General features: G+C 43.1%; 1 protein-coding gene and 2 pseudogenes across 2 annotated transcripts in view; 2 read left to right on the top strand and 1 right to left on the bottom strand.

The window, feature by feature from the left end:
- PDK3 (pyruvate dehydrogenase kinase 3) overlaps positions 1–18091 on the bottom strand; it is a 61664-nt gene extending 43573 nt beyond the window's left edge. For both annotated transcript variants that reach the window (XM_036439664.2, XM_036439665.2), the window contains exon 1: positions 17825–18091. In XM_036439664.2, the coding sequence (XP_036295557.1) occupies positions 17825–17930 (106 nt within the window). In that variant the 5' untranslated portion in view covers positions 17931–18091. The remainder of the gene's footprint in view (positions 1–17824) is intronic.
- On the top strand, positions 11787–12306 carry LOC118719842 (annotated as a pseudogene).
- A 166-nt stretch (positions 18092–18257) lies between the features above and the next one.
- Positions 18258–21986, top strand: LOC118719841 (annotated as a pseudogene).
- Positions 21987–23811: the final 1825 nt, after the last annotated feature.

The following is a 23811-nucleotide window of genomic DNA, read 5'->3' as shown; positions in this document are numbered from 1 at the left end:
TGGGATCTACCAAACTTGAGGCTGCTCTCAACTCCAGACCAGGCCTTGTTATTATTCCTAACAGTGTTATTACTGACATTATTGCTAACTGTGAGCCAGAAACTCCAGAGCCAAAGACTGGGGGTTTTGCCCTGCCAGTGTTGCTCAGTGGTTGATCATCGACCAAAGAACCAGGAGGTCACATTCAATTCCTAGTCAGGATACATGCGTAGGTTGTAGGCTCAATTTCCAGTCGGGGGCGTGCAGGAGGCAGCTGGTCAATGATTCTCATCAGTGATGCTTCTCTCTCCCTCTCCCTTCCTCTCTGAAATCAATAAAGACATATTTTAAAAATAAAGAAGAAGACTGGGGGGTTTCACATACACCTCATTCCACATCACATTCAATACCGCAACAACACCCGTATATTACACGACTTCTTTTGGCCCAGCGTCTATTTTATTATGCTCACAGATGTTGGGGGTCAGGGATTTAGACAGGACACCGGAGAGATGGCTTGTCTGGGACATCAACTGGGAAAACTCAAATGCTGGGGAAGTGACTAGAACATGGGCAGGGCCAGCAGGGCTGTTAGTATCTGAAGGCTTCCTACTCACAAGCCTGACGCTACAAGCATTGCTACCAGAGCACTGCTGGGTCACCTGTCAGTGGGCTTCCTCACAGCATGGCAGCCTTGGGCTAGTTGGATTTGTTTTAGTAAACAAGGTGGAAGCTATTTGGCCTTATAGGACCCAACCTCAGAAGTCACACAGCTAGCCCCCTTGTGCCATACCCAAATAGTCAAAGCAGTCATAGCCGGCCCAGACTCCAGGGGAAGGGGACTGGACTGGATTCGCCTTCTTGCTGGAGGGCTGGCAAAGGTCCATCATAGAAAAGCAACATCATGGCCACCTTTGGAAAAATGACACCCGCCTAAGATGTTCACAAGAAGGTGTAGATTATTTATTTCTCAAATTACATTTTTTAAAATATTTTTATTGATTTCAGAGAGGAAAGGAGAGGAAAAGTGATAGAAACATCAATGATGAGAGAGAATCATTGATTGGCTGCCTCCTGCATGCCCCACACTGGGGATCCAGCTCGCAACCGAGGCATGTATCCTGCATGCGTGCAGAAGGCAGCCTACCAATGATTTTCTCTATCATTGATGTTTCTATCTCTCTCTCCCCTCTCCCTTCCTCTCTGAAATCAATAAAAATGTATTTAAAAATAATAATAAAATAAAAAAGGTTTTCTTGTAATTATAATCAGTCTATTTAAAAAAAAAACACACACAAAAAAGATCTCATACATAATGTGCTACTGTAAGCAGACCTTTCTGATGGTGTCTCTAGCCTGTGGTACGTACCTCCACATGATTATTTGTATTGTCACGGGAATCAAGTTTACAAGGTGACTGTGGTCCTTATAATGAAAGTAGGAGAGGGTTGTGGATCCTTCCCTGAAGGGCATCAGAAATCCTGTTTTGAAAGACACATTGAGTGGCCAGATTATTAGGATCTCTGAACGCATAATAATCTGGCCACTCAGTGTATATGCTCATAAACAGACTAGTGAGAAACCCGCCCCAGGTAAGGCCAAAGCAAGTTGTAAATGGATTTCACTGAGGGCCCACAATTTGTGCCCACCCCTTGAGCAATCCCCCTACCATTTCCCCAAATCACTGAGACCAAATCCTGTAGGTCCCAGCACACCTCAGGAAATGGAAATCCATTAGCATGCTTGGCACATGGTAGGTGTTTAATATTTACTGATTAGAACTGAAAGTTAAAATACCTAGTAAGTTTCAGTATAAACTTACTATAGCAAATAAAATTCAGTGGTTCAAGCTAACATTTGCTGGTAATGGTAAATTTCTCTTACAGACAGATCACTGCGTTCTATATATTATACTATTTGATTAGGGGTATTGAAATCCTTAAGAGTTAGGGGAAGAGCCGAAAAATAAACAGGAAGGCGATAATATGGTAGCAGTAACTGTCAACATGATGTGCCTGGCCAGACAGTGAATAGAATAGGCATGAATGCTGAGAACTGACATCACAAATACGTTGTGACCAGCAAGAACATGTAAGTAACAATCATAGTCAAAGCCACACACAGATCCATATCAACCTAATTCCAGAGAGGGTTAGGATCTAGTACTAAGGCTGGATTGGTGAGTTACAGGATGTCTTGTTGTCATGGAAGCAGGAATAGTTAAGTAAAGGTCACAATGTACTCATCTTCAAGGTTAACTGAGGCAAAATGCTAAGTTAACCATTACAGTGAATGAAAAGGAGCCAAGCCAATTACGCTCAAAGCACAAATGAGCTGAAAGTGCTTTGTTTCTTGGGAAATGATCACTTTATATAGCTGGGAGCTGCAGCCAACAACCTTTAAGATAATTAATGCTGGAGATCAAGAGCATCCTACACAGTTTTTATTCTTAGCAGAAAGCTGATTTCATTCAGGAAGTGCTGTGTCACTAACTTCCCATAATAAAAGCATAACCACCATCTACTGAGCCCCTACCACGTACCACACTCTGTGCTGCACTTCTTAATGTCCTCAGTGCAACAAGCCTATGATTAGAGGCTATCATTTCCATTTTGGAGAACAGGCCACTGGTGTGTAGTGGGATTAAGCGATTAGCCCAAGCTCCCACTGGTGGTAGGCACCACAAATCAAGACTTGAGTATAGTCTACACAGACCGCTTCTCACATCCTCAGAGACAACAGGCAGACTAATGAATGGTGGTGGTCTTCAGAATAAGAATTACTTCAGCGTAAGTAAATACGTAGGTATCCATCTAATAGTAGATGACCATTAGATTATGTGCTTTCCTGATTGTAACGGAACACATTTAGACAAAACCTCAGCATTACTAAAACGCTGTTGGCTAGAAAGAACTACATTCTGGCAATGGTATATTATATTGAAAGAAATGGTGTATTATGTTGAGTGAAAAATGCAGAGGTTTAAAATTCAGGTAGATTGAGCTTTTAACTGTGGTTTTGCCCCTAACCTTGCTTAGTGAGGATACTTAAGTCATCTAAAGTTTAGCATCTTCATCCAAGAAATGGAGACATCTATTCTATCTGGATGTTGGGTGAATTACAGCTACCTCTTCCCATCTCACTATTGCGTCTTCTAGAGATTGGTACAAAAAAAGGTAAGCTGCCTTACCTCCAAAAATAATCATTTCTGGCTCACTTTGGAAGAGGTGGCCAAGATGTTATGTGAATAACTAGCTGATGCTTTTGGACAGTCTCTTTGCCTTGTGTGAAACTGGGGAGTTTGAATAGATAATCTCTAAGCTCAAACTCCCACTGAATGGATCTAAGAGAAGATTTTGGTTTGTCCTACACTAACCTTGCCTAGTAATACACATCTGGAGAGCATTGAAAGGAGTGAGAGGGCAGGACGGGGTTAACTCCTGACTCCATCTTGTGCTGAATCCTCCATTTTGTATAACTATGTCACTATGTAACTGGACCCTCACCCAACCAATCAAGAGTCAGCCAAAGCAGTGACCTCACCACCCCTATAAATCCTTTGTTAGAGAAACCCGCTCTCTTCCTCCACCTTGCCGCTGTGTCAGTATGTGGGGGGGTGAGCTCGGGCTAGCCTGAATAAAGACTCTTTTGCTTTTGCATCGGACTCGGCTCCCTGGTGATCTTTGGGGATCACAAAATCTGGGCATAACATAAGCAGCCAAGGAAAGGAGTTAAAAATCAAGAAAAAATCAATACATTTACATTTATTCTTCTTCTTGTGTCCCCCATCCAGAAAGCCTCCAAGTACACTTTGAATAAAGGGCAATTCAGTTAACACCTCACATATTGCCAGAAACCACACCTATTACACAAACAGATAGGGACAGCAGGAAAGCATGCCACAAACTCATAGGATTCATCCATTTTGACATATAGCAGCTCTTTGTTCATAGAGCTTAAGCAAAAAGTCTCATCAGAAAGAGCAATAAATTCTGGAGGGGTTTAAGTGATAACCTGACCACGATAAAAGTACTGTAAATGACTGAATGTATAAAAACTTGGACCGTGCACTAAATAAAAAGGAAACCAACCTTCAGTGTTAACCTACGTATACACGGGCAAAAGCTGGAAGGCTATCATAAAAAAAAAAAAAAAAAAAAATGGATGGAAGAATTGTAAGTGATATTCTTTGCAAATGCCTTTAATTGTATGCTTTGGTAATTACCAAAGAAGGAAACACAGTGGGAAACAATATTTACATAGCACAAAAGCTCACTATGCCAAATAGACAAGGAATTCATGCAAGTGATTAAAACTCCAGGTTCCACTTACTAAATGGTCAATGGTGCTTTACACACAACAAAATGTAGACAATAAACCCACATGGGAGCGTGGTGGAAATACAACTTTTAGCTTCTATGTTACCTATTACACAATTAAAATCCTGAAACCTCATTTTGGGAGGGCTGTGGAGAAACTGGTACACTTCAAACTTTCATGAAAGCCCTGGAGAGGAAAGCTATAAGCCCTGGCTGGTGTGGCTCAGTTAGTTGGGCGGCATTTGAAAGGTTGCTGATTCCGTTCCTGGTCAGGGTACATGCATGGGTGTGGGCTCAGTCCCCAGCAGGAGGCAGCGATTGGTATTTTGCTGTCACACTGATATTTCTCTCTCTCTCTCTCTCTCTCTCTCTCTCTCTCTCTCTCTCTCTCTCTCTCGCTCTCGCTCTCGCTCTCAAAATCAATTTTTAAAAATCTTTAAAATTATTTTCCAGCCGAAACCGGTTTGGCTCAGTGGTAGAGCGTTGGTCTGCGGACTGAAAGGTCCCAGGTTCGATTCCAGTCAAGGGCATGTATTTTGGTTGCGGGCACATCCCCGGTAGGGGGTGTGCAAAAGGCAGCTGGTCGATGTTTCTCTCTCATCGACGTTTCTAGCTCTCTAGCCCTCTCCCTTCCTCTCTGTAGAAAATCAATAAAATATATATTTTAAAAATATTTTCCAATATTCTAAACAAAAAACCTATAAACTTTCCTAAGCCTTTCACACGGTAATTCCATACACCATATAGGTAAACTATCAATTACCTGGAAAAGTCTTAGCTATCCCAAAAGCCACACTCCTGATAGCCAAGGTTTACTGTTAGTACCAAAGGGGAGAAAAGGAGCTTTATCATTTAAATGCAAATTAAGAGCAATTGCTTCCAGCTTCTTTAACAGGGAACTGAATTAACTTAGTCCAGAGGTCACAAACTTTCTGTAAGGGGCCAACTGGTCAACTTTTTTTTGGCTTTATAGGCTAAACCATCTCCGTGACAACTACTCAACTGCTGTTGTGGAGGGAAAGAAGCAATAGACAATATGTAACAAATAGAAATGACTGGGTGTTCTAACAAAACTTTATTTACAAAAACAGATGCTTTCAAAATCCATCGAGTGTACCAAAGAAGGAACCCTAAACTAAGGAAGGTAATGATATATCACTTCATCAATTGAAACAAATGTCCCACACTGGTGAAGGATGTTGGTATCTGGGGAGGAGAATTACGTGAAAACTTCCTGTACTTTCTGCCAAATGTTACTGTGAATCTAAAACTGCTCTTAAAAATAGTTTATCAATAAAAACAACAGGTGGCTGGCCATCAGGCTATTGTCCCATAACCTCTCTTAGAGTGCAGTATTCTGAAAAGAAGAGGATTTTCCCAACTCTGAAGTCAGATTATCATGGAAGTAAAACAACTGAATGCACATATACAATTTTTTTTCTAATTTTTATTTATTGATTTGAGAGAGAAACTGATTTGTTGCATTCTTTGGTTCTTTGGCCCTGATCTGGAATCGAACCTGCAAACCTTGGTGTATCGGGACGATGCTCTAAACCAGTGTTTCCCAAAGTGTGGTCCGCGTACCCCCAGGGGTACGGGAAGAGTTTGGTGGGGGTAAGCGTTGCACTGGAGTTTGGTGGGGATATGCACTGCACCGTGCTTAGCTGCACCTAATTCTACGTTCTCATGAGTACGAGGGGTACTCAGCATTACGAAAATTATAGAAGGGGTACACATATGTCAAAAGTTTGGGAAACACTGCGCAAACCACGGCTCGCAAGCCACATTTGCTGAAGACTGCTCTAAACCAACTGAGCTACCTGGCCAGGACCAATATGTTTTTTTAAAGGAAAAGTCGAACACTGGCTGGGTCAGTTGGTTAGAGCATTGTCCCATACACCAAAAAAAATAAAAAAAAAGGTTGTGGGTTCAATTCCCCATCAAAGGCACATACCTAGGTTTTGTGTTCAATCCCTGGGTCAGGGCATGTACAGGAAGTAGCTGATGGATGTGTGTCTCACACTGATGTTTCTTTCTCTCCCTCCTCTCTAAAATTAATAAAAACATATCCTCAGGTGAGGGCTTAAAAAAAAAAGGAGCATGGTTTCTGATTCTACAAAACCAAGATTTTCCAAATCTTGCCAACAGTATGGTCGATTTCCAAATGCTTCATGGGAGGAAACCACTCCGTCAACACTAGGTCAGTTTAAGTGTGTTCACATCTCCCCTTCAAAAGCACACAAAAGGGTAAACACATGGAATGAAACCCGAGCTCCACTTTTAGTACCCAGAGTCTGATAAAACCAGGTTATGTTGAAATCCAGCTCTACCAAATCAATAAGACCCAAAAGGACGATTCTTCTTTCAGCTGAAATGCTGGTCGAGATGCACGAAGCTGAATGCAGTTATCTTCCCCTTTAATTCTGAGTAGCTGGCTTGTCTCCCAACAGGTTAGTCTAATTCTTGGCAACTCCTCACAGTAGGAAAACCATACTGCTTACAGGAAAGGTGTGTCTTGTGCATATATGTAAAGGTACAAAATAAAAACACCCAGAAACAGAAAATGATTGTTTTTCCCTTTTCTTCCCACAATTAAAAAAAAAAAAATACTTACCTTCTCCAGAAACAAAATCCCTGTTCTCACCCCAGACCAGTTTGGTTCAGTGGATAGTGTTGGACTGCAGACTCAAGGGTCCCGGGTTCGATTCCGGTCAGGGGCATGTACCTGGTTGCGGGCACATCCCCAGTGGGGAGTGTGCAGGAGGCAATTAATCGATGTTTCTCGCTCATCAATGTTTCTAGCTCTCTGTCCCTCTCCCTTCCTCTCTGTAAAAAATCAATTATATATATATATATTTTTAAATCCCTGTTTTCCCCTGGTTTTAAGGAGCATAATTACTTAAAAACCCAAGATTTTTTGAAGAGCAGTCATTTGGAACTAAAGTCAACTTCTCAGTGGGTATCAGAATCTTAAAATATTTTCTAAAGGAACACAGAGGTGGCTGGACCTTTAAACCTAAGAATAGTCAACTCTGGGAAAATGGCTCCTACCTTCTAATAGCTAAAGGCTCAGAGGGTCACAGAACAGTGTGATTCTGGTAGGAATTTTTTTCTGTGAAAAGAAGGCGCAGTTGTCAGACAACCTGCTTTGTGCTGGTTTCATTTGGGAAATGCTATATTTAAACGTGGGGACATTATAGAGGTTTAAACTTACAGAACAACTGCTTCAGTTAAAATGGCAGCGAGTTTAATAACCTTTATATGGAGTCAGTGCTCGCCATTTGTGGAGCGCTCACTCTCTGCAGAGAGCAAAACATCTGAGGAGGCTGTGAGAGGTCACAAGGAAGCAAAGTTCAACCCTCTGCAAAGAAACAGTTTAGAATAAAATGAAAGAACAGAAGCCAGGTGCAAATGCCTTTCCTACGAAAAGTGCAGCGATGCAAAAGACTAAGTGCAAAGGAACTGGAAAATAAAACAAATACCAAGTTAAGTCTGCAGGGAGGGATAAAAGTGATTAATCAAGGAACCAGAAATGGACGGGATGAAACCGAATGAGGTAAAGCACGCCCCAATGAAAATGTGAATCATTTTCTATGAACTCACTCAAGATTCTGAAGGTTCTAGCTTCATTTGTAGTAACAGTCTAGTTCTCCTTTTCTTATATCAGTAAGAGACTTTTTAAACATTTATTTTTTACATTTATTTTTTCCTTTCTTAATGTCTGTGTTATGTATTCCATCTTTTCCTAATTGGAACATTCCTCATAATAGCCATTGTAATATTAATTATCATTTCTTTGAGGGATGGCAGCAGTTTGGTAGGACCTAGATATAAAAGTTTAGCCCAGCCCTGACTGGTTTGGCTCAGTAGATGGATAGAGCGTCAGCCTGCAGACTGAAGGGTCCCAGGTTTGATTCCAGTCAAGGGCATGTGCCTTGGTTGCGGGCATATCCCCAGCAGAGGGTGTGCAGGAGGCAGCTGATCGGTGTTTCTAAATCTCTATCACTCTCCCTTCCTCTCTGTGAAAATCGATAAAATATATATATTTTTAAGTTTAGCCCACATTTGTGTCTGGCAATATTCTGGAGCTCCCAACCTGAGTTACCAAGCAGAGTTTTTAGGACATAAAATGTCAGCTTGTCTTTAAGATTTTGTTCTTTTTCTTCTTAAGTGCAGGACAATTGTACTTCCAATGTCCTGTTTTCTACAATATCTGCAAATATATACAGGCAATAGGAAAGAGTCTGAGTAGACTTAAGATTTTTGTTCTAATTTCTGTTGCTCCATCTTATTAAGGGAATCTTAAGGACTAGCTATTATAACAAAGAGACAAGTAAGCATAAAAAACTTCTTTTAATTTAGAAGTTTTCCAATTAAAAAGGATCCAGGCCTGGCCTTAACAGTAGGATCTATAGTGACTCACATTGTTAATGGTGAAACAGCAGAGTTAGACCTCAGCCCAGCAACCTTGATATTTGAGTTCTAAGAAAGGATTGAGTCAAGACTCCAATTATAAGAGGAATTTTCTTTAGAAAGTCACAAGGGTAGAAAATAGAAAAGGTGAGCCAGCAGGACTGCATGGGCTCAGGAAAAAGGTTGAGAGAGGCAAAAGAGAGGCCCTTAGAGCTTAGGAAAAAGATAAAGGTAACATGCCTGAGGGAAAGAAGAGGGAGAATGAAAAGGTTCAAGCAGGCTCCAGAGAGAGCACCTGGAAAAAAAAAAAAAAGAAAGAAAGCAAGCAGATTTCAGATAAATATTATGGAATGGTTCAACTTTATATATGGTTTCTATGCACATACAAAAATATGTATGTGTATGTATACACAAAGGTGTATATTTGTTTATTAATACATACTACACTGTTGGGTTTGTGTTTTGAGGGATTGAGAATGGAAGATTTTTATTATTTCTTTCTATAATCTTGTTATATTTAACTTTTTACAAGCATATATTATCCTCATAATAAAAGAAAAAAGGATTTAAAAAAAGGGAAGACACTGATCACTAAGAGAACTTTTAATTCATAACAACTACTTAACAGAAAGACCTCAAACTTTTTAAAAAATATATTTTATTGATTTTCTACAGAGAGGAAGGGAGAGAGAGAGAGAGAGCCAGAAACGTCGATGAGAGAGAAACATCGACCAGCTGCCTCCTGCACACCCCCCACCGGGGATGTGCCCGCAATAAAGGTACATGCCCTTGACTGGAATCGAACCCAGGACCTTTCAGTCCGCAGACCGATGCTCTACCACTAAGCCAAACCGGTTTCGGCAAGACCTCAAACTTTTGCAAATATAAAAGAGAACTACCGTAACATTAACTGCCCAAAACAATAAATTGGTCCCCAAATTCTGAGAGTAACAGGTTTCAAGAAAAAAAGAGGAAAAGTTATATGGAGAAATAAAATAAATAAATATTTATTCTGACCATTAAAAAATGTTATGTTCCTCTTACTTCTAGTAAAAAATTATATGTCTGAAGCCGCACTGTCCAATAGGGTCAGCCACATATGTAATTTTAAACTTCCTCGCAGCAGAGTAACATAAAAAGAAACAGGTAAAAATTTTGACATTTTATTTAACCCAACCTCTCCAAAAGACTATCATTTCAACATGGAACCAATACAAAAATATGTTGAGATACTTTACTATTTTTATATTAAGTCCATGAAAGCCGGTGCGTATCTTATACTTAAAAATCTCAATTCAAAGCTAAATCTCTATCAGAAATAACTAACCTGTAATTAGATGTCATCAAATTTATAGTTGAGGTAGATTCACAAATCCAAATTGTTCCAAATATACTTAAAAGTTTTCCAATTAACTGAATCAAGTATCAATTTTAAATTTAAATTGCAATTAAATCAATTCAGTTTCTCAGCCACACTAGCCACATTTCAAGAGCTCAATAGGCTCAAATGGTTAGTACTGGCCATACTAGACAAAGAAGGCTAAAGAAATAAAATAAGATATATTTAGTAGAAAATTAAGGCATTAAAAATAGAAAGGAGCCGAAGCCGGTTTGGCTCAGTGGTAGAGCATCGGTCTGCGGACTGAAAGGTCCCGGGTTCGATTCTGGTCAAGGGCATGTACCTTGGTTGCGGGCACATCCCCGTTAGGGGGTGCGCAAGAGGCAGCTGGTCGATGTTTCTCTCTCGTCGTTTCTAGCTCTCTCTCCCTCCCCCTTTCTCTCTGTAAAAAAATCAATAAAATATATTTTTTAAAAATAGAAAGGAAACAGTATAAATGTTTATCATAGCAGATGACAGATCTGTTATGTAAATAAATATAAATTGGTTAAACTTAATCACATAAAAGAAAAAAATTTTAATATATTTTTATTGATTTCAGAAAGGAAGGGAGAGGAAGAAAGATAGAAACATCAATGATGCAAGAGAATCATTGGTCAGCTGCCTCCTGCACACCCCCTCTCCTGGAGATCAAGCCCACAACCCAGGCATGTGCCCTTGATAAGAATCGAACCCAGGATCCTTCAGTCTGCAGGCAGACACTCTATCCACTGAGCCAAACCAGTTAGGGCAAAAGAAAAAGTTTAATGCACAAAGCAAAACCTAACTTTATACTGATTTTTCAAGGCAGTATTATAAACAAAGTAATTCGGGGGGGAGGAGAGAGGAAGAACGGCAATGCTCTATCAGAAAATATAAACGAGAAAATAGGGATCTAGATCTCAATGTCAAATAAGGGTGAACCCAACCAAGAAGCATTAAACCAGTAAAAGGAGAACACTCTATTGCTAAATGGCACATCTGACCATGAGGACACAGCAGTTAACAATATCTAAGCAGCAAACGTAACATTAACAAGCATAAAGCAAAAACCACAGGCAATATATGAAGAAATAAAATAATATTATTAGGAAACTTGAACTTCTCTTGGACCATGACAGACCAAATAGATTTAAAAAAGGAAACATAGAACCCTGGCCGTTTTGGCTCCATGGTTGGAGTGTTGACCTGCAGATAGAAGGGTCTGCGTTAAATTTCCAGTCAAGGGCATGTACTTGGGCTGCAGGCCCAATCCTAGCCTGGGTTGGGGCACGTGCAGAAGGCAACAGATCGGGGTGTGTGTGTGTGTGTGTGTGTGTGTGTGTGTGTCCCACCCCCAACCCTCCCTTCCACTCTCTATAAAAATCAATGGGGGGGAAATATCCTCGGGTGATGATTAATCAAAAAAATAAATGGCCGGGACCGGTTTGGCTCAATGGATAGAGCGTCGGCTTGGGGACTGAAGGGCCCCGGGTTCGATTCCGGTCAAGGGCATGTACCTTGGTTGCGGGCACATCCCCAGTAGGGGGTGTGCAAGAGGCAGCTGATCGATGACACTCTCTCATCGATGTTTCTAACTCTCTATCTCTCTCCCTTCCTCTCTGTATAAAAATCAATAATATATTTTAAAAAAAATAAAAAATAAAAAATAAAAAAATGAAAGTGAAAAGTTAGCTTTTTTTCAAGCGGCCGCAAAAATGGCGGGCATTCAGACGGAGCGAGCCTATTAAAAGCAGCCCACCACCTTCCAAAACAAGAAGAGGGTCCTGCTTGGAGAAACCGGCAAAGAGAAGCTGCCTCGGCACTACAAGAGCATCGGCCTGGGATTTAAGATGCCCAAGGAGGCCATTGAGGGCACCTCCATTGACAAGAAATGCCCCTTTACCGGTGATGTCTCCATCCGAGGGCACATCTGTCTGCCGCGGTGACCAAGACGAAGATGCAGAGGACCACGGTCATCGCCGAGACTACTTCACTACATCCGGAAGTACAACCCCTTCGAGAAGCGCCACAGGAACATGTCTGTGCGCCTGTCCCCCTGCTTCAGAGATGTCCAGATCGGCGACACTGTCACCGTGGGCGAGTGCCGGCCCCTGAGTAAGGCTGTAGCTTAAATGTGGTCAAGGTCACCAAGGCCGCAGGCACCAAGAAGCAGTTCCAGAAGTTCTGAGCCGGCTGCCTGCCCTCACCCCAACCATGTAAAGTTACTTTCTCGGTTATTTTTTTTTTAAATAATAGAAGTGAAAAGTTAAACAACACAATATGGTAGATTTGGGATATGCTCTCTTCTCTGTAACCTGAGAAAAAAGCGTAACTCAAAGAACATTCACAAGAAATAACCACATATTGGGCTACAAAATAAATGTCAATAAGTTAAGTAATGATTCAGATAACATTCTCTGGTCACAATGCAGCAGAACTAACCATAAAGAAAATTAGAGCTATAAAACTGCAGCCCTACATACTGAGATAAACAACAGAGCAGAAGAGAAAGTCAAGATAGACATTAATGAACTAGAAACAAATGTCATAAGACTAATCAACAAATCCAATCACATAAGCCACCATCTAATCTAATCAAGAAAGGGGGGAGGAGAGAACAAATATAAAATAAAGGGGAAAGAGCCACAGAGAAAATTAAGACTGATAAGAGACTACGTATCTCAGCAATGTAAACTGACTTTGAATCCCAATGACCAGGATAATTTTCTAGAGCAATACATCAAAATGGACTCTAGAAGAAACAGAAAACCTATACAGATCAATACCAAAAGTGGTCCAAAAACAATAGACCCCAAAACAACTAGATTTAAAAGGTTGGGGGGGGGGGGGGAGGCGGGGAGAGAATTCTAACTAATCTTTAAAGAACAGATTAGAAGGACAAATTGGTCTTAATATAGAAGAAAATTACTTTTTCTAAAACAAGCATGACATTGATAAGAAAATCTACCAGCCCTAACTGGTTTGGCTCAGTGAATAAAGCGTCGGCCTGTGGACTGAAGGGTCCCAGGTTCGATTCTGGTTAAGGGCATGTACCCTGGTTGCAGGCACATCCCCAATAGGGGGTGTGCAGGAGGCAGCTGATAGTTGTTTCTCTCTCATCAATGTTTCTAACTCTCTCTGCCTCTCCCTTCCTCTCTGTAAAAAAAATCAATAAAATATATATTTTTTAAAAAGAAAAGAAAATCTAAGAGATGTTCATACACACAACATCTGCAGACATAAAGCACCTGGATAGCAATATAATGAACCCAGGTATTCATCACTCTATTCTTTCTCCTTCTGCATGTATTTAAATTTTTTCCATAATCAAAAGCTAAACTAAAATGCTATCTAGACACCATTTTCCACTTATCCAAAGTGTGACAACAAGGTGGTGAATGTGCAGGAAAATGGGACCTCTCAAACTTCTAGTGAAGATAAAAGACAACCTCTAAGGAAGGCAGGTTGACAATGTTTATCAAAAGTTCCAGTGTACATGTCCTTTGATATAGTAATCCCATGTTTAGGAATGTGTCCTATATATACACACTCATACATGCACCACATGCTCACCATAACTCATTGTAGTTCTGGTTGTCATAGCAACGATTCAAAACAACCTACTAGCATTCAACAAGGAGTTGGCTAGTGAATGATCTAGCACACTCTAAATAAATTCTCCAAAGCCATAAAAAAGAAATTCTGCTGATACAACTATGGGAAGCTCTGTAAGGTTTCAGTTTAATAAACAAGTTCAAACAAAAGTATAAGCTGCTGTTGGCGCACAAACAGGGAGGTCAGCGGCCTAGCGTGGAAAACTGACTTCTCTATGTCCTTTTGCACCTTTTGAATTTGGAACCACGTGACTGTAATCTCAGACCTCAAAGAAAATTTCATTTTTTAAAATCCTGTCCTTTAGAATGCACCATTGCCATTATAAACTCTTGATCCGCCGAAACGGGTTTGGCTCAGTGGATAGAGCGTCGGCTTGGAGACTGAAAGGTCCCGGGTTCGATTCCGGTCAAGGGCATGTACCTTGGTTGCGGGCACATCCCCAGTAGGGGGTGTGCAAGAGGCAGCTGATCGATGACTCTCTCTCATCGATGTTTCTAATTCTCTATCTCTCTCCCTTCCTCTCTGTACAAAATCAATAAAATATATTTAAAAAAATAAATAAATAAAAAATAAACTCTTGATCCATTAGACCACTTGCTATTCTTCCCACACTTTGCTGTATGGAAGGACATATTTCAAGTTAAAGTTGAGTTCGAGAAACTTTTATCATTTTCATGGGCAAAGAGCCCAGCTGGCATGGCTCAGGGGTTGATATCGACCTATGAACTAGGAGGTCACGGTTCGGTTCCCAGTCAGGGCATATGACCAGGTTGTGGGCTTGATCCCCAGTGTGGGGCGTGCAGGAGGCAGCCCATCAAAGATTTTCCTTTAAAAATAAAACCGCTGCTTAGTAAGATCATATAGGTTTCAACCAATGTCAACCCAATAAATTTAATAAAAATAAATAAAATTAAAAAGCATTGCTTCTGAAATAACAACCAGTTCTAGCATTCACTCTGAAACAAGGAATTGGTATAATAAAGCGGTTCCAGGGGCCACAGAATCAAGAATGTACTTGTTGACGTGGTTCTAACAAATACTGGTGCATACCATTCTGTGTATGTCCTTTCTCTGGCCCGTGTCCAGTTACTCTAGTCAAACATTTATGTCCCCTTTGTCACGTAGCCAGGGAGAAGGTCATAAAGTTCACAAAATGGCAGTGTGGGTCAACATGTCCCATGCCATCTATTTCATTGGACCTGTAAATTTTTAAAAAATATATTGAACTGCCGGAACGGCATAGCTCAGGGGTTGAGCATGAACCTAGGAACCAGGAGGTCACGGTTCAAATCCTGGTCAGGGAACACGCCCAAGTTGCAGGCTGCGTCCCCAGTGAGGGTGTGCAGGAGGCAGCCCATCCATGATTCTCTCTCACCGTTGATGTTTCTATCTCTCTCCCCCTCTTCCTTCCTCTATATATTGAACTGGTGCCAATCAGCTGCCCCTTCTGGAGCCAGCATATACCTGGGAGTCTGCCCCTACCTGATTCATTTGCCCCTTCCCTCCTAGTCCCTGAAGCATTTGAGGTGCCCTCCCCTGCAGTCTTCTGTAATCATACACAGAAAGCCTCTATTTCTCCCACCTCACCTTAAAAATACCCCCACACCCATTCTAAATTCTAAAGCTCCCCTATCACTTGCTAAAAATGGAATTAGCTTTATGACTTTCTAGCTTCTTTCAGGAGCTAGAAGAACTGATAGAAGGTATTCTTTGAGATGGGTCTTTGTGCGACAACTCTTCTAGTTTTTATCATCTAAAGTGAGCTGCAGGCCATCCAATTCATCTCTGGGTATTACAAACAAGCTTTAGGTTCTGAGAAATTCCACTCCTGTACAATTCCGTATGGCTCTTCTCAGAAATTCCTTATAAGGAAAAGACTTGAATTACTAGGCTTCTTCCAGTATCCTAAATTAGTATATCTCGCCACCCCTCCCGAAACAGGTCAGAGGCCTTTACGTGAACTGTCCATTGAAAGGCTAGGCAATTTTCTTTTCAAGGGCTCGTCACTAAGGCGTTGGTGGTATAGTGGTGAGCAGAGCTGCCTTCCAAATGCTCGTCCCTTTTCCTTTGAAATTACATCACGGGGTTTTGAAGCTGTGCTTTAGAGATTACCTGGTATAATCCACACATGTTATTCATGAGGAAACTGAACCCCAAGGAGGTTCAGTCCCTTAGCCAAGGCCACACTCTTGAGTCAGTGGCAGAGCAAGAATTGGGATATTAATTTCCAGATACTGGTCCCATGGGTTTTCCATACTAGCACTATCCCCCTCTGTGGGTTTTCTACTCAAATACCATCCTTGCCAAGACACCTATGAACATGGGTAGATACTAGCTGCTCTAGAAATAAATCAAGCAAAATTTCACCGATCTATTAGAGCTATTGGTTCGACTTTGAGGGGAAAAGGAGGAACTGGGAGTTTGGGGGTTTCTTTTGTTCTTTATTGTGAAGTAGCCTGGTTCAGTTTACCCTAATAGAAAAGGCTGCCACTTTCAGAGTCTTCTCGAAAGCATAAATTAAGAGATGGCAAACATGCTGTTTCTAGCAACCATGACGTTTCCTTTCTAAACTCTGAGGTCAGAAGTTGCCTCAAACCTCTAAAATTCGCACAAGTGGCCAGATATGGTAGAGTAAAACTACTGGAAAGTTTTGGGGAGTGAAGTTTAAGATCCAACAGTCAACACCTCATTGAACTTTCATTTTCCTCATCATTCTCTGAAAATTGGTTTCTTTTTTTAAATATATTTTATTATTGATTTCTTACAGAGAGGAAGGAAGAGGGACAGAGAGTTAGAAACATCCATGAGAGAGAAACATGATCAGCTGCCTCCTGCACACCTCCCACTGGGGATGTGCCCCCAACCAAGGCACATGCCCGATTAGAATCGAACCTGGGACCCCTCAGTCCGCAGGCCGATGCTCTATCCACTGAGCCAAACTGACCAGGGCTGAACATTGATTTCTTAAAATTTAATGTTATTGCAACTTTACCCCATTCCTCTTTCCTATTCCATCGTAAGCATGGACATCACATTTTGTACATTTGGGTCTTCCCGGAGTATTCCACATACTCCACACTTCAGTTTTGATGAGATCATCCCTAGATGTTTACATACAATTTATGAAATGAACAAATGTGAATAATGAATCTTTCCCCTTGGGAGCTTAGAACATCTGCGCTGCTCCATTTTCTCCGCCTTCGAGGATGCCTGGGTTAGTCCTGCGGGCTTCCTTTCAGGTATTTCACAACCACCACCAACCCCCTCCCCCTGGCATTCAGCAATGAGAGGAGTATTTGCTCAGCGACTGAAAAGGCAGCACTCCGGGGAAACACGATCCAATTAGCATAAGGTGGTGGAAGCTATTCCCACCTCAGCTAGGCCTCAGGCGGGGGGGGGGGGGGGGGGGGGGGGGGGAAGGGTCCTCTGGGCTCCCACCTCAACCGGTGCAAACCGCCCACCGGCCCAACCGACGGGGGAGAAGGTGGGGGGTAGGACACAGAAGTTGAGGCGCAACCAAAGGTGCCTGGGTTGTATGGGACCCTGCTCTGAGGAGAAGCACCCCCACCGTCCCCCCTTCCCCAGCACCTATGGCGGGGCGGCTGCGCAGCCCAGGCCTCTCAACTGTTGAACGAAAACTCGAAGAAGACAATAGTTCGAATCCTGCGGCTCGAGCCCCGCGCGAGCACTGTCTTACGGCAGCAAAGAAACAAAACAAAAAAATGCCATTGCATAACTTCGACGACCTCAAGGTGTTTCTAAACAGCTCTTACCCAACCCCCCCTCCCCCCCCCAAAAAAAATGAATCTAAAAATAAAAACTTCAAAAGCCATCCGCATTCCGCTGGGAAGTTTTAAGGGCGGGGAGGTCTGTACCAAGTCGATTTGAAGCTAAACACGCAGGTTTGGGGGGGAGGGAGTCCCGCCCGGGATGAGGTTCTGTGTCTACGGGTAGGCCCCCCGACCTGTGTACCAGGCCTCGTCCCTGAGAGCCCCCGGGCATCCCGGAGCCCCGCCTGCGGTTCCCACGACTTCGGCTGAGGAGACCTGCGGCGACACAGGGCCCGGAAGACACAGGCCCCGCGCCCCGGGGCTGAGGGGACGGTGGCGACCCTGGGAGTTCGGGACCCCGCACTTACCGAAGTCCAGGAACTGCTTGATGGAGAGCGGCGACGGGGAGAAGCGGGAATAGCGCTCGATCTGCTTGGGCACCGGCTGCTTCAGCAGCCACTGGAACAGCCGCATCCTCGCCGGGGCAGCGCACACAGCAGCCGAGACACTCAGGCGGCCGGAGGGGCCGGGGCAGCCGAGAGACGCCGATCGGTCACGTTCGCCAAGCGCGAAGCCTCCGCCTCGGCCTGGGCGCGGGGATGCAGCTACCTCAGCAACGGCAGCAGCAGCACCAACCGCTCTCGGGTTACGGCGCGCCGTCCGCGGCTTCCCCAGGCCCCGCCCACAGGGGCGGAGCCGGCCGCCGCACGTACGCGGCGCCGGAGGGGAGCGGAGGGGCGGGGCTAGAGGAGCGCGGTGGCCGCTGATTGGCCGCTGCCGCCTTCGCTTTCTTAGGTGGCGGGGAGCCCCTCCCTCCCTCGCTCCCGCGTCCCCGCCGAGTTGGCGAGAGCTGCTCCCGCACGTCCCGCCCCCAACTGGGGCCTCAGTGGCCGAAAGGTGGCGGAGGTGCAGGAGGATTGGGAGAAGGCCTGGGCCCACGTCGGGAATCCGATCCTCCACGCCGCTCCAGGCCTCTCTCGAGAGAAGGTACCTCTTCCGGGAGGCCTTCCCTGGAGGCTGGCCTTTGCGATTCTAAGTGTTCCTTAGATCGCCACACTTTGACGCTCAGGTTCTGTGCCACTTACCTACAGTAGCTGTTTCATGCCCTCCATTATCACCACCACCACCTTTGGGCAGAATCAAATGTGAACTCACTGGCTCTGCTTCGTTCCCGCCCCTCGCGATAGGACAGGATTCGCTGAAATGTCACTGACCCATTGTTTCGTGGCCCCCCCCCCTCGAGCCCCGCCCTTTCCATCCCTCCCACCCCCACTCTTGCGAACACCTTTAGACGGGATTGTTAGGTCATAGGCTCTGCTGGGTGGCCCGCGGCTCCTGCTCCCCCACCACCCCCCCCCCCCCCCCCACACACACACACAGGGGGCCAGCACTTTTAGACAAGTTAATTAAGACTGTCACCATCACCACCATTGGAGGGTATCAAATTTAAGGTCACTGACACTCTGTTTTGTGCCTCCCCCCTCTGCCCCCTGTGCACTCCCCCTAATACCATTTGGGCAGGATTAATTATAAGGTCACTGGCTCTCTGCTTCATGCCCCCGCCTCCACTAGGGTTGAAAGGATCAAATTTAAGGTCACTGGCACTACCTTTCTTACACCCTTATCACCACCACCACCACCACAGGACAGCTTCCCCATCAGTAGCACCACTACTTTGGGACAGAAGTGGATGCTTACACTGTGTATTGGGTATTCTTTGTCTACAAAAGAGTGAACTTGAACTCAGGGTTCAGTATATGAAATCGTTACGTCCTAATGTGAATATATGAAGTACTGCTTACTTTAACCATTTGCACCAAGCCTTATTTTATTTTTTGGCAACGTGTAAACATCAATTAAAATTAAAGGCTGATATTTTCTAAGGAATGCTAAAAAAAAAAAAAAAGTAGCTAGAAAACACTCCTTTGGTCTGATTAGACTGTTTTTCTCACTGAATAGAATTATTGGTGTGTAGCTACTTAGCTTTTGTGCCTCGAATTGGGATTTATGCATTCAATTCTAATCCATACACTCAAAGATATTCAATGGTCTTCTCCACTTCTAGATTTTCAAGACATCTTGGTGGTTGTGTGGTATATGGACTACGAGGTCTTTCCATTCAAACCAGAGCCTGAAAGAGAAATACTAACCTCTTTATTTTTTTTAAATATATTTTTATTTATTTTAGAAAGGGAGGAAAATGGAGAGAGACATAGAAATGTCAATGATGAGAGAGAATCATTGACTGGCTGCCTCCTGCAGGCCCCACACTGGGGATGGAGCCTACAAACCCGGCATGCGCCCTGACTGGGAATCGAACCGTGACCTCTTAGTTCACAGGTGGATGCTCAACCACTGAGCCAGGAGCTTTGCTAGCAGAGCTAAGCAATCCTGTTGGTGCGTGTGAGTAGGCCCTGGGCATGTGGTTCCTCCAGTGACTTTCTTAGATGCTACCTGTAGGCAGCGTATACTTGTTGACTATTGTGGGAGTCAGTGAGCAGGAAGAATTTGAATATTGGTAAAGGGGAAGGCTTTTCCAACTTAAGCTGCAAATGCTGTTGATGTTTCTGAGCTTCAAAATCACTTGTTTCACTCCTTCCTTTTCCACTACACAAAATGCCACTTTAAATATATGGACTCTGTTGATCTGATGACCTAAACTGTCATGTGGGTAGTTTTATTGATTGTTCAAAAGGTGGCAAATCTTAGAAGTTGGGAATAATTATAATAGAAATTGTGCTCAAATGACCCAGACCCAAGCTTGGTCTTATCATTTTGCTGTGAGACCTTAAGCGAGTCACTTAGACTTTCGGTGTCCCAGTTACCTCTTATATCAGATGAAGATACCTGATTTCTCTCCCTGGCATTTGTGACAATCAAATGAAATAAATCATATCTAATATAAAAACAAGATATTGTTGTACCTGTTTTACAAAGCAACACATATATTTTTAGCTAATAGTTTGGTGTGAATTGGCAATATCCAGACGCTAAATTAGTGTATTGCTTTCAGTAAGAGTTATAGTTATAAGAGAAAGGTATTGAGAGAAAGTTTGAAAGTTGCTAAGAAAGCAGATGTTAAAAGTTCTTATCACAAAGGAAAAATATTTATAACTATATCAACCAATGGATATTAACTAAATTCATTGCAGTAATCATTTCACAATATACTAGTATACATATATCAAATCATCATATTGTACACCTTAAACGTATACAATGGTATATGTCAATTATATCTCAATAAAACTGGGGAAATCAGTACCTTTTGATGACAAACTGTAAATTATATTCAGATAATATAATGAAAAAATATGATAGCAATAAAAATGTTATAACCATAGAATAACTATTGAACATTTAAAGGACATGGATTACAAAACTAATAATAATAAAATGAACAGCCCAGCTGGTTTTGCTCAGTGGATAGAAAATCAGCCTGTGGACCCATCAATTCCAGTCAAGGGCACATGCCCTGGTTGGGGGCTCCATCCCCAGTAAGAGGCATGCAGGAGGCAGCCGGTCAATGATTCCCTCTCATCATTAATGTTTCTATCTCTCTCCCTCTCCCTTCCTCTCTGAAATCAATAAAATATATTCTAAAAAATAAAGTGATGCCGAAACTGGTTTGGCTCAATGAATGGAGCATCAGCCTGAGGACTGAAAGGTCCCAGGTTTGATTCCAGTCAAGGGCATGTACCTTGGTTGCGGTCACATCCCCAGTGGGAGGTGTGCAAAAGGCAGCTAATCGATGATTCTTTCTCATCGCTGTTTCTAACTCTCTATCCCTCTCTTCCTCTCTGTAAAGAAATCAATAAAATATATTAAAATAATAATAATAATAACAAATAAAGTGAATTTTAAAAAAGACTATGGCTTCCATCTTAAGGTTCATATTCTCTCTTTTTCTCTCTGTCTCAGAAGCCACGGGCCATGTTGCAAAGCAGCCCTGTGGAGAGGCCCACAGAAGTGAGCTTGGGCTCTTGCATCTTGGCCACCGATAAGCCATCCAGACCGAGGAAGACCCAGAAACTTCCGGGGCACGTGAGTCACAACCATGGCTGCATCGCAAGCACAGGAAGCACCGGGGAAGCTGAGGTAATGCTGGTGGCTTGCGTTATTGCAAATTCAACTTCCACAAAAATCACCCAGGTTTCTTAGGGAAAGCTGGTGTGAAGCATTACCACTTAAAGAGGAACCAGAGCTTCTGTCCAACTGTCAACCTTGATAAACTGTGGACCTTGGTCAGTGAGCAGACACGGGTAAATGCTGCCAAAAAACAAGACTGGGGCTGCTCCTGTCACTGACGTGGTGAGGTTGGGCTACTACCAAGTTCTGGGGGAGTAAGGAAGTCTCCCCAAGCCAGCATGTCATGGTGAAGGCCAAGTTTCCCTGCAGGAGAGCTGAGGAGGACATTAGGGGTGCTGGCAGGGCCTGTGTCCTGGTAGCTTGAAGCTACATGGAGGGAAGGTCATTAAATGCTCACAAGTGCTTTTGAATTTGAATTAAAAAAAAAAAGATTGAGTTTGGAAGCAGTTCCTAAAATAAGGTGACCAGACGTCCCGCTTTTGGCAGAACGGTCCCGATTTTCAACAATTTGTCCCGTGTCCCGCCAAATTGTTAAAAATCGGGACTGTCCCGCCAAAAGCGGGACATCTGGTCACCTTTCTTTAAAAGCAGAACCCTCCCCTGTCCTGCACCTCTACTATAACCTCCTGAGAGACTCTGAGCCACAGGCACTCAGCTAAGTGGCTCCTGGACTCTTGACCCACAAAAACGCTCCCGGTTTGTTGACTGAATATTTGTCGTTGGCTGATTTCATATGCAGTAATAGTTCACTCATTTTGATGCATATTCAAGAATGAGAACTGCTGTCCTGCTCTATGCACTCTAATCCAGTCCCCTATTTCTTCTAGTTAATTTCTCAGACCTCAGCATACTCAGCATTTTGACATCAAGGGAGGCCTTCCCTGACCATAAAGGTGATTTGTTCCCCTTTGCTATATGGTTTTCTAGTTCTCTGTGCTTCCTACTGTAACCCTCAGAACACTCTTGCATAATTCAATTAATGCCAATCTTCACACTGGGCATAAGCTCTGGGACCACTAGGCCCAAGTCTGGCTTATTCATTGCTTCCTGTCCAGTTCCAGCATTAAGTACCAGTCACTATTTATTTGGATTCACAATACTAGTAAATATTTATTAGATAAATGAAAATCAGTTACTGCCCAGCCGGTGTTGCTCAGAGGTTGAGCGTCAACCTATGAACCAGGAGGTCACAGTCCGATTCCCGGTCAGGGCATAAGCCTGGGTTGCAGGCTCAATCCCCAGTGTGGGGTGAGCAGAAAGCATCCGATTGATAATTCTCTCTCATCATTGATGTTTCTATCTCCCTCTCCCTCTCCCTCTCCCTCTCCCTTCCTCTCTGAAATCAATAAAAAAAAAATTTGTAAAGAAAAAAATAAAAGAAAACCAGCAACAATAACCTACCCCAAATTGCATTCCTTCCCATCAGCGTTCAATGGAGAACAAAGGCAAGGATGGTGTTCTGAGTAATCCAAGCAATAATGGAAACTTTATTAATTCATAATTTGATGACACCAAAAGCCCAAATCCAAAGTGGAGTGGAACACAGGAGGGGGGGGGGGAAATCACCACTGATTCCCTCCAACATCATTTGATTTGATGAAATCCTGGTTTCCCTGTCTTTTCCTCCTCCTTCCGTCTTCACCCTCAACCAACATTTTTTTAAAATATATTTTATTGATTTTTACAGAGAGGAAGAGAGAGAGATAGAGAGCTAGAAACATCGATGAGAGAGAAACATCGACCAGCTGCCTCCTGCACACCCCCCACTGGGGATGTGCCCGCAACCAAGGTACATGCCCTTGACCAGAATCGAACCTGGGACCCTTCAGTCCGCAGACTGACGCTCTACCACTGAGCCAAACCGGTTTCGGCTCAACCAACATTTTTTGAGCAACTACTGTGTGCTCTGTGAAAGTACCTATGTTATCTCTTCATAGTAAATCTGATGGATTCATATTCCCCTCATGTTACAGAGGAGTGACCTAAGATACAGAAGATAAAATAATTCAAGATTACACAGCTTGTAAAGGACAGTCTGGGTTTGAATCCTGGTCTCCTGACCCTCAGTTCTATCATCATAGCAGCCTGCACTTTTAAACATAGACTTAATTGTTTAGAAGAATTTTAGATACACAGCGAAATTGAGCGGAAAGTACAGGGAGTTCTTGCACACACCCTCACCCCCATGCACACCAACTCCCCACTATCAGCATCTTGCACCTGAGTGGCACATTTGTTACAATCATTGAACCACATTGATACATCA

The sequence above is a fragment of the Pipistrellus kuhlii genome, unplaced genomic scaffold (genome assembly GCF_014108245.1).
Source record: "Pipistrellus kuhlii isolate mPipKuh1 unplaced genomic scaffold, mPipKuh1.p scaffold_m20_p_16, whole genome shotgun sequence".
In the NCBI taxonomy this organism is placed as follows: domain Eukaryota; kingdom Metazoa; phylum Chordata; class Mammalia; order Chiroptera; family Vespertilionidae; genus Pipistrellus; species Pipistrellus kuhlii.
The sequence above is the reverse complement of the archived record's forward strand: the minus strand, read 5'-3'. Positions and strand labels throughout refer to the sequence as shown.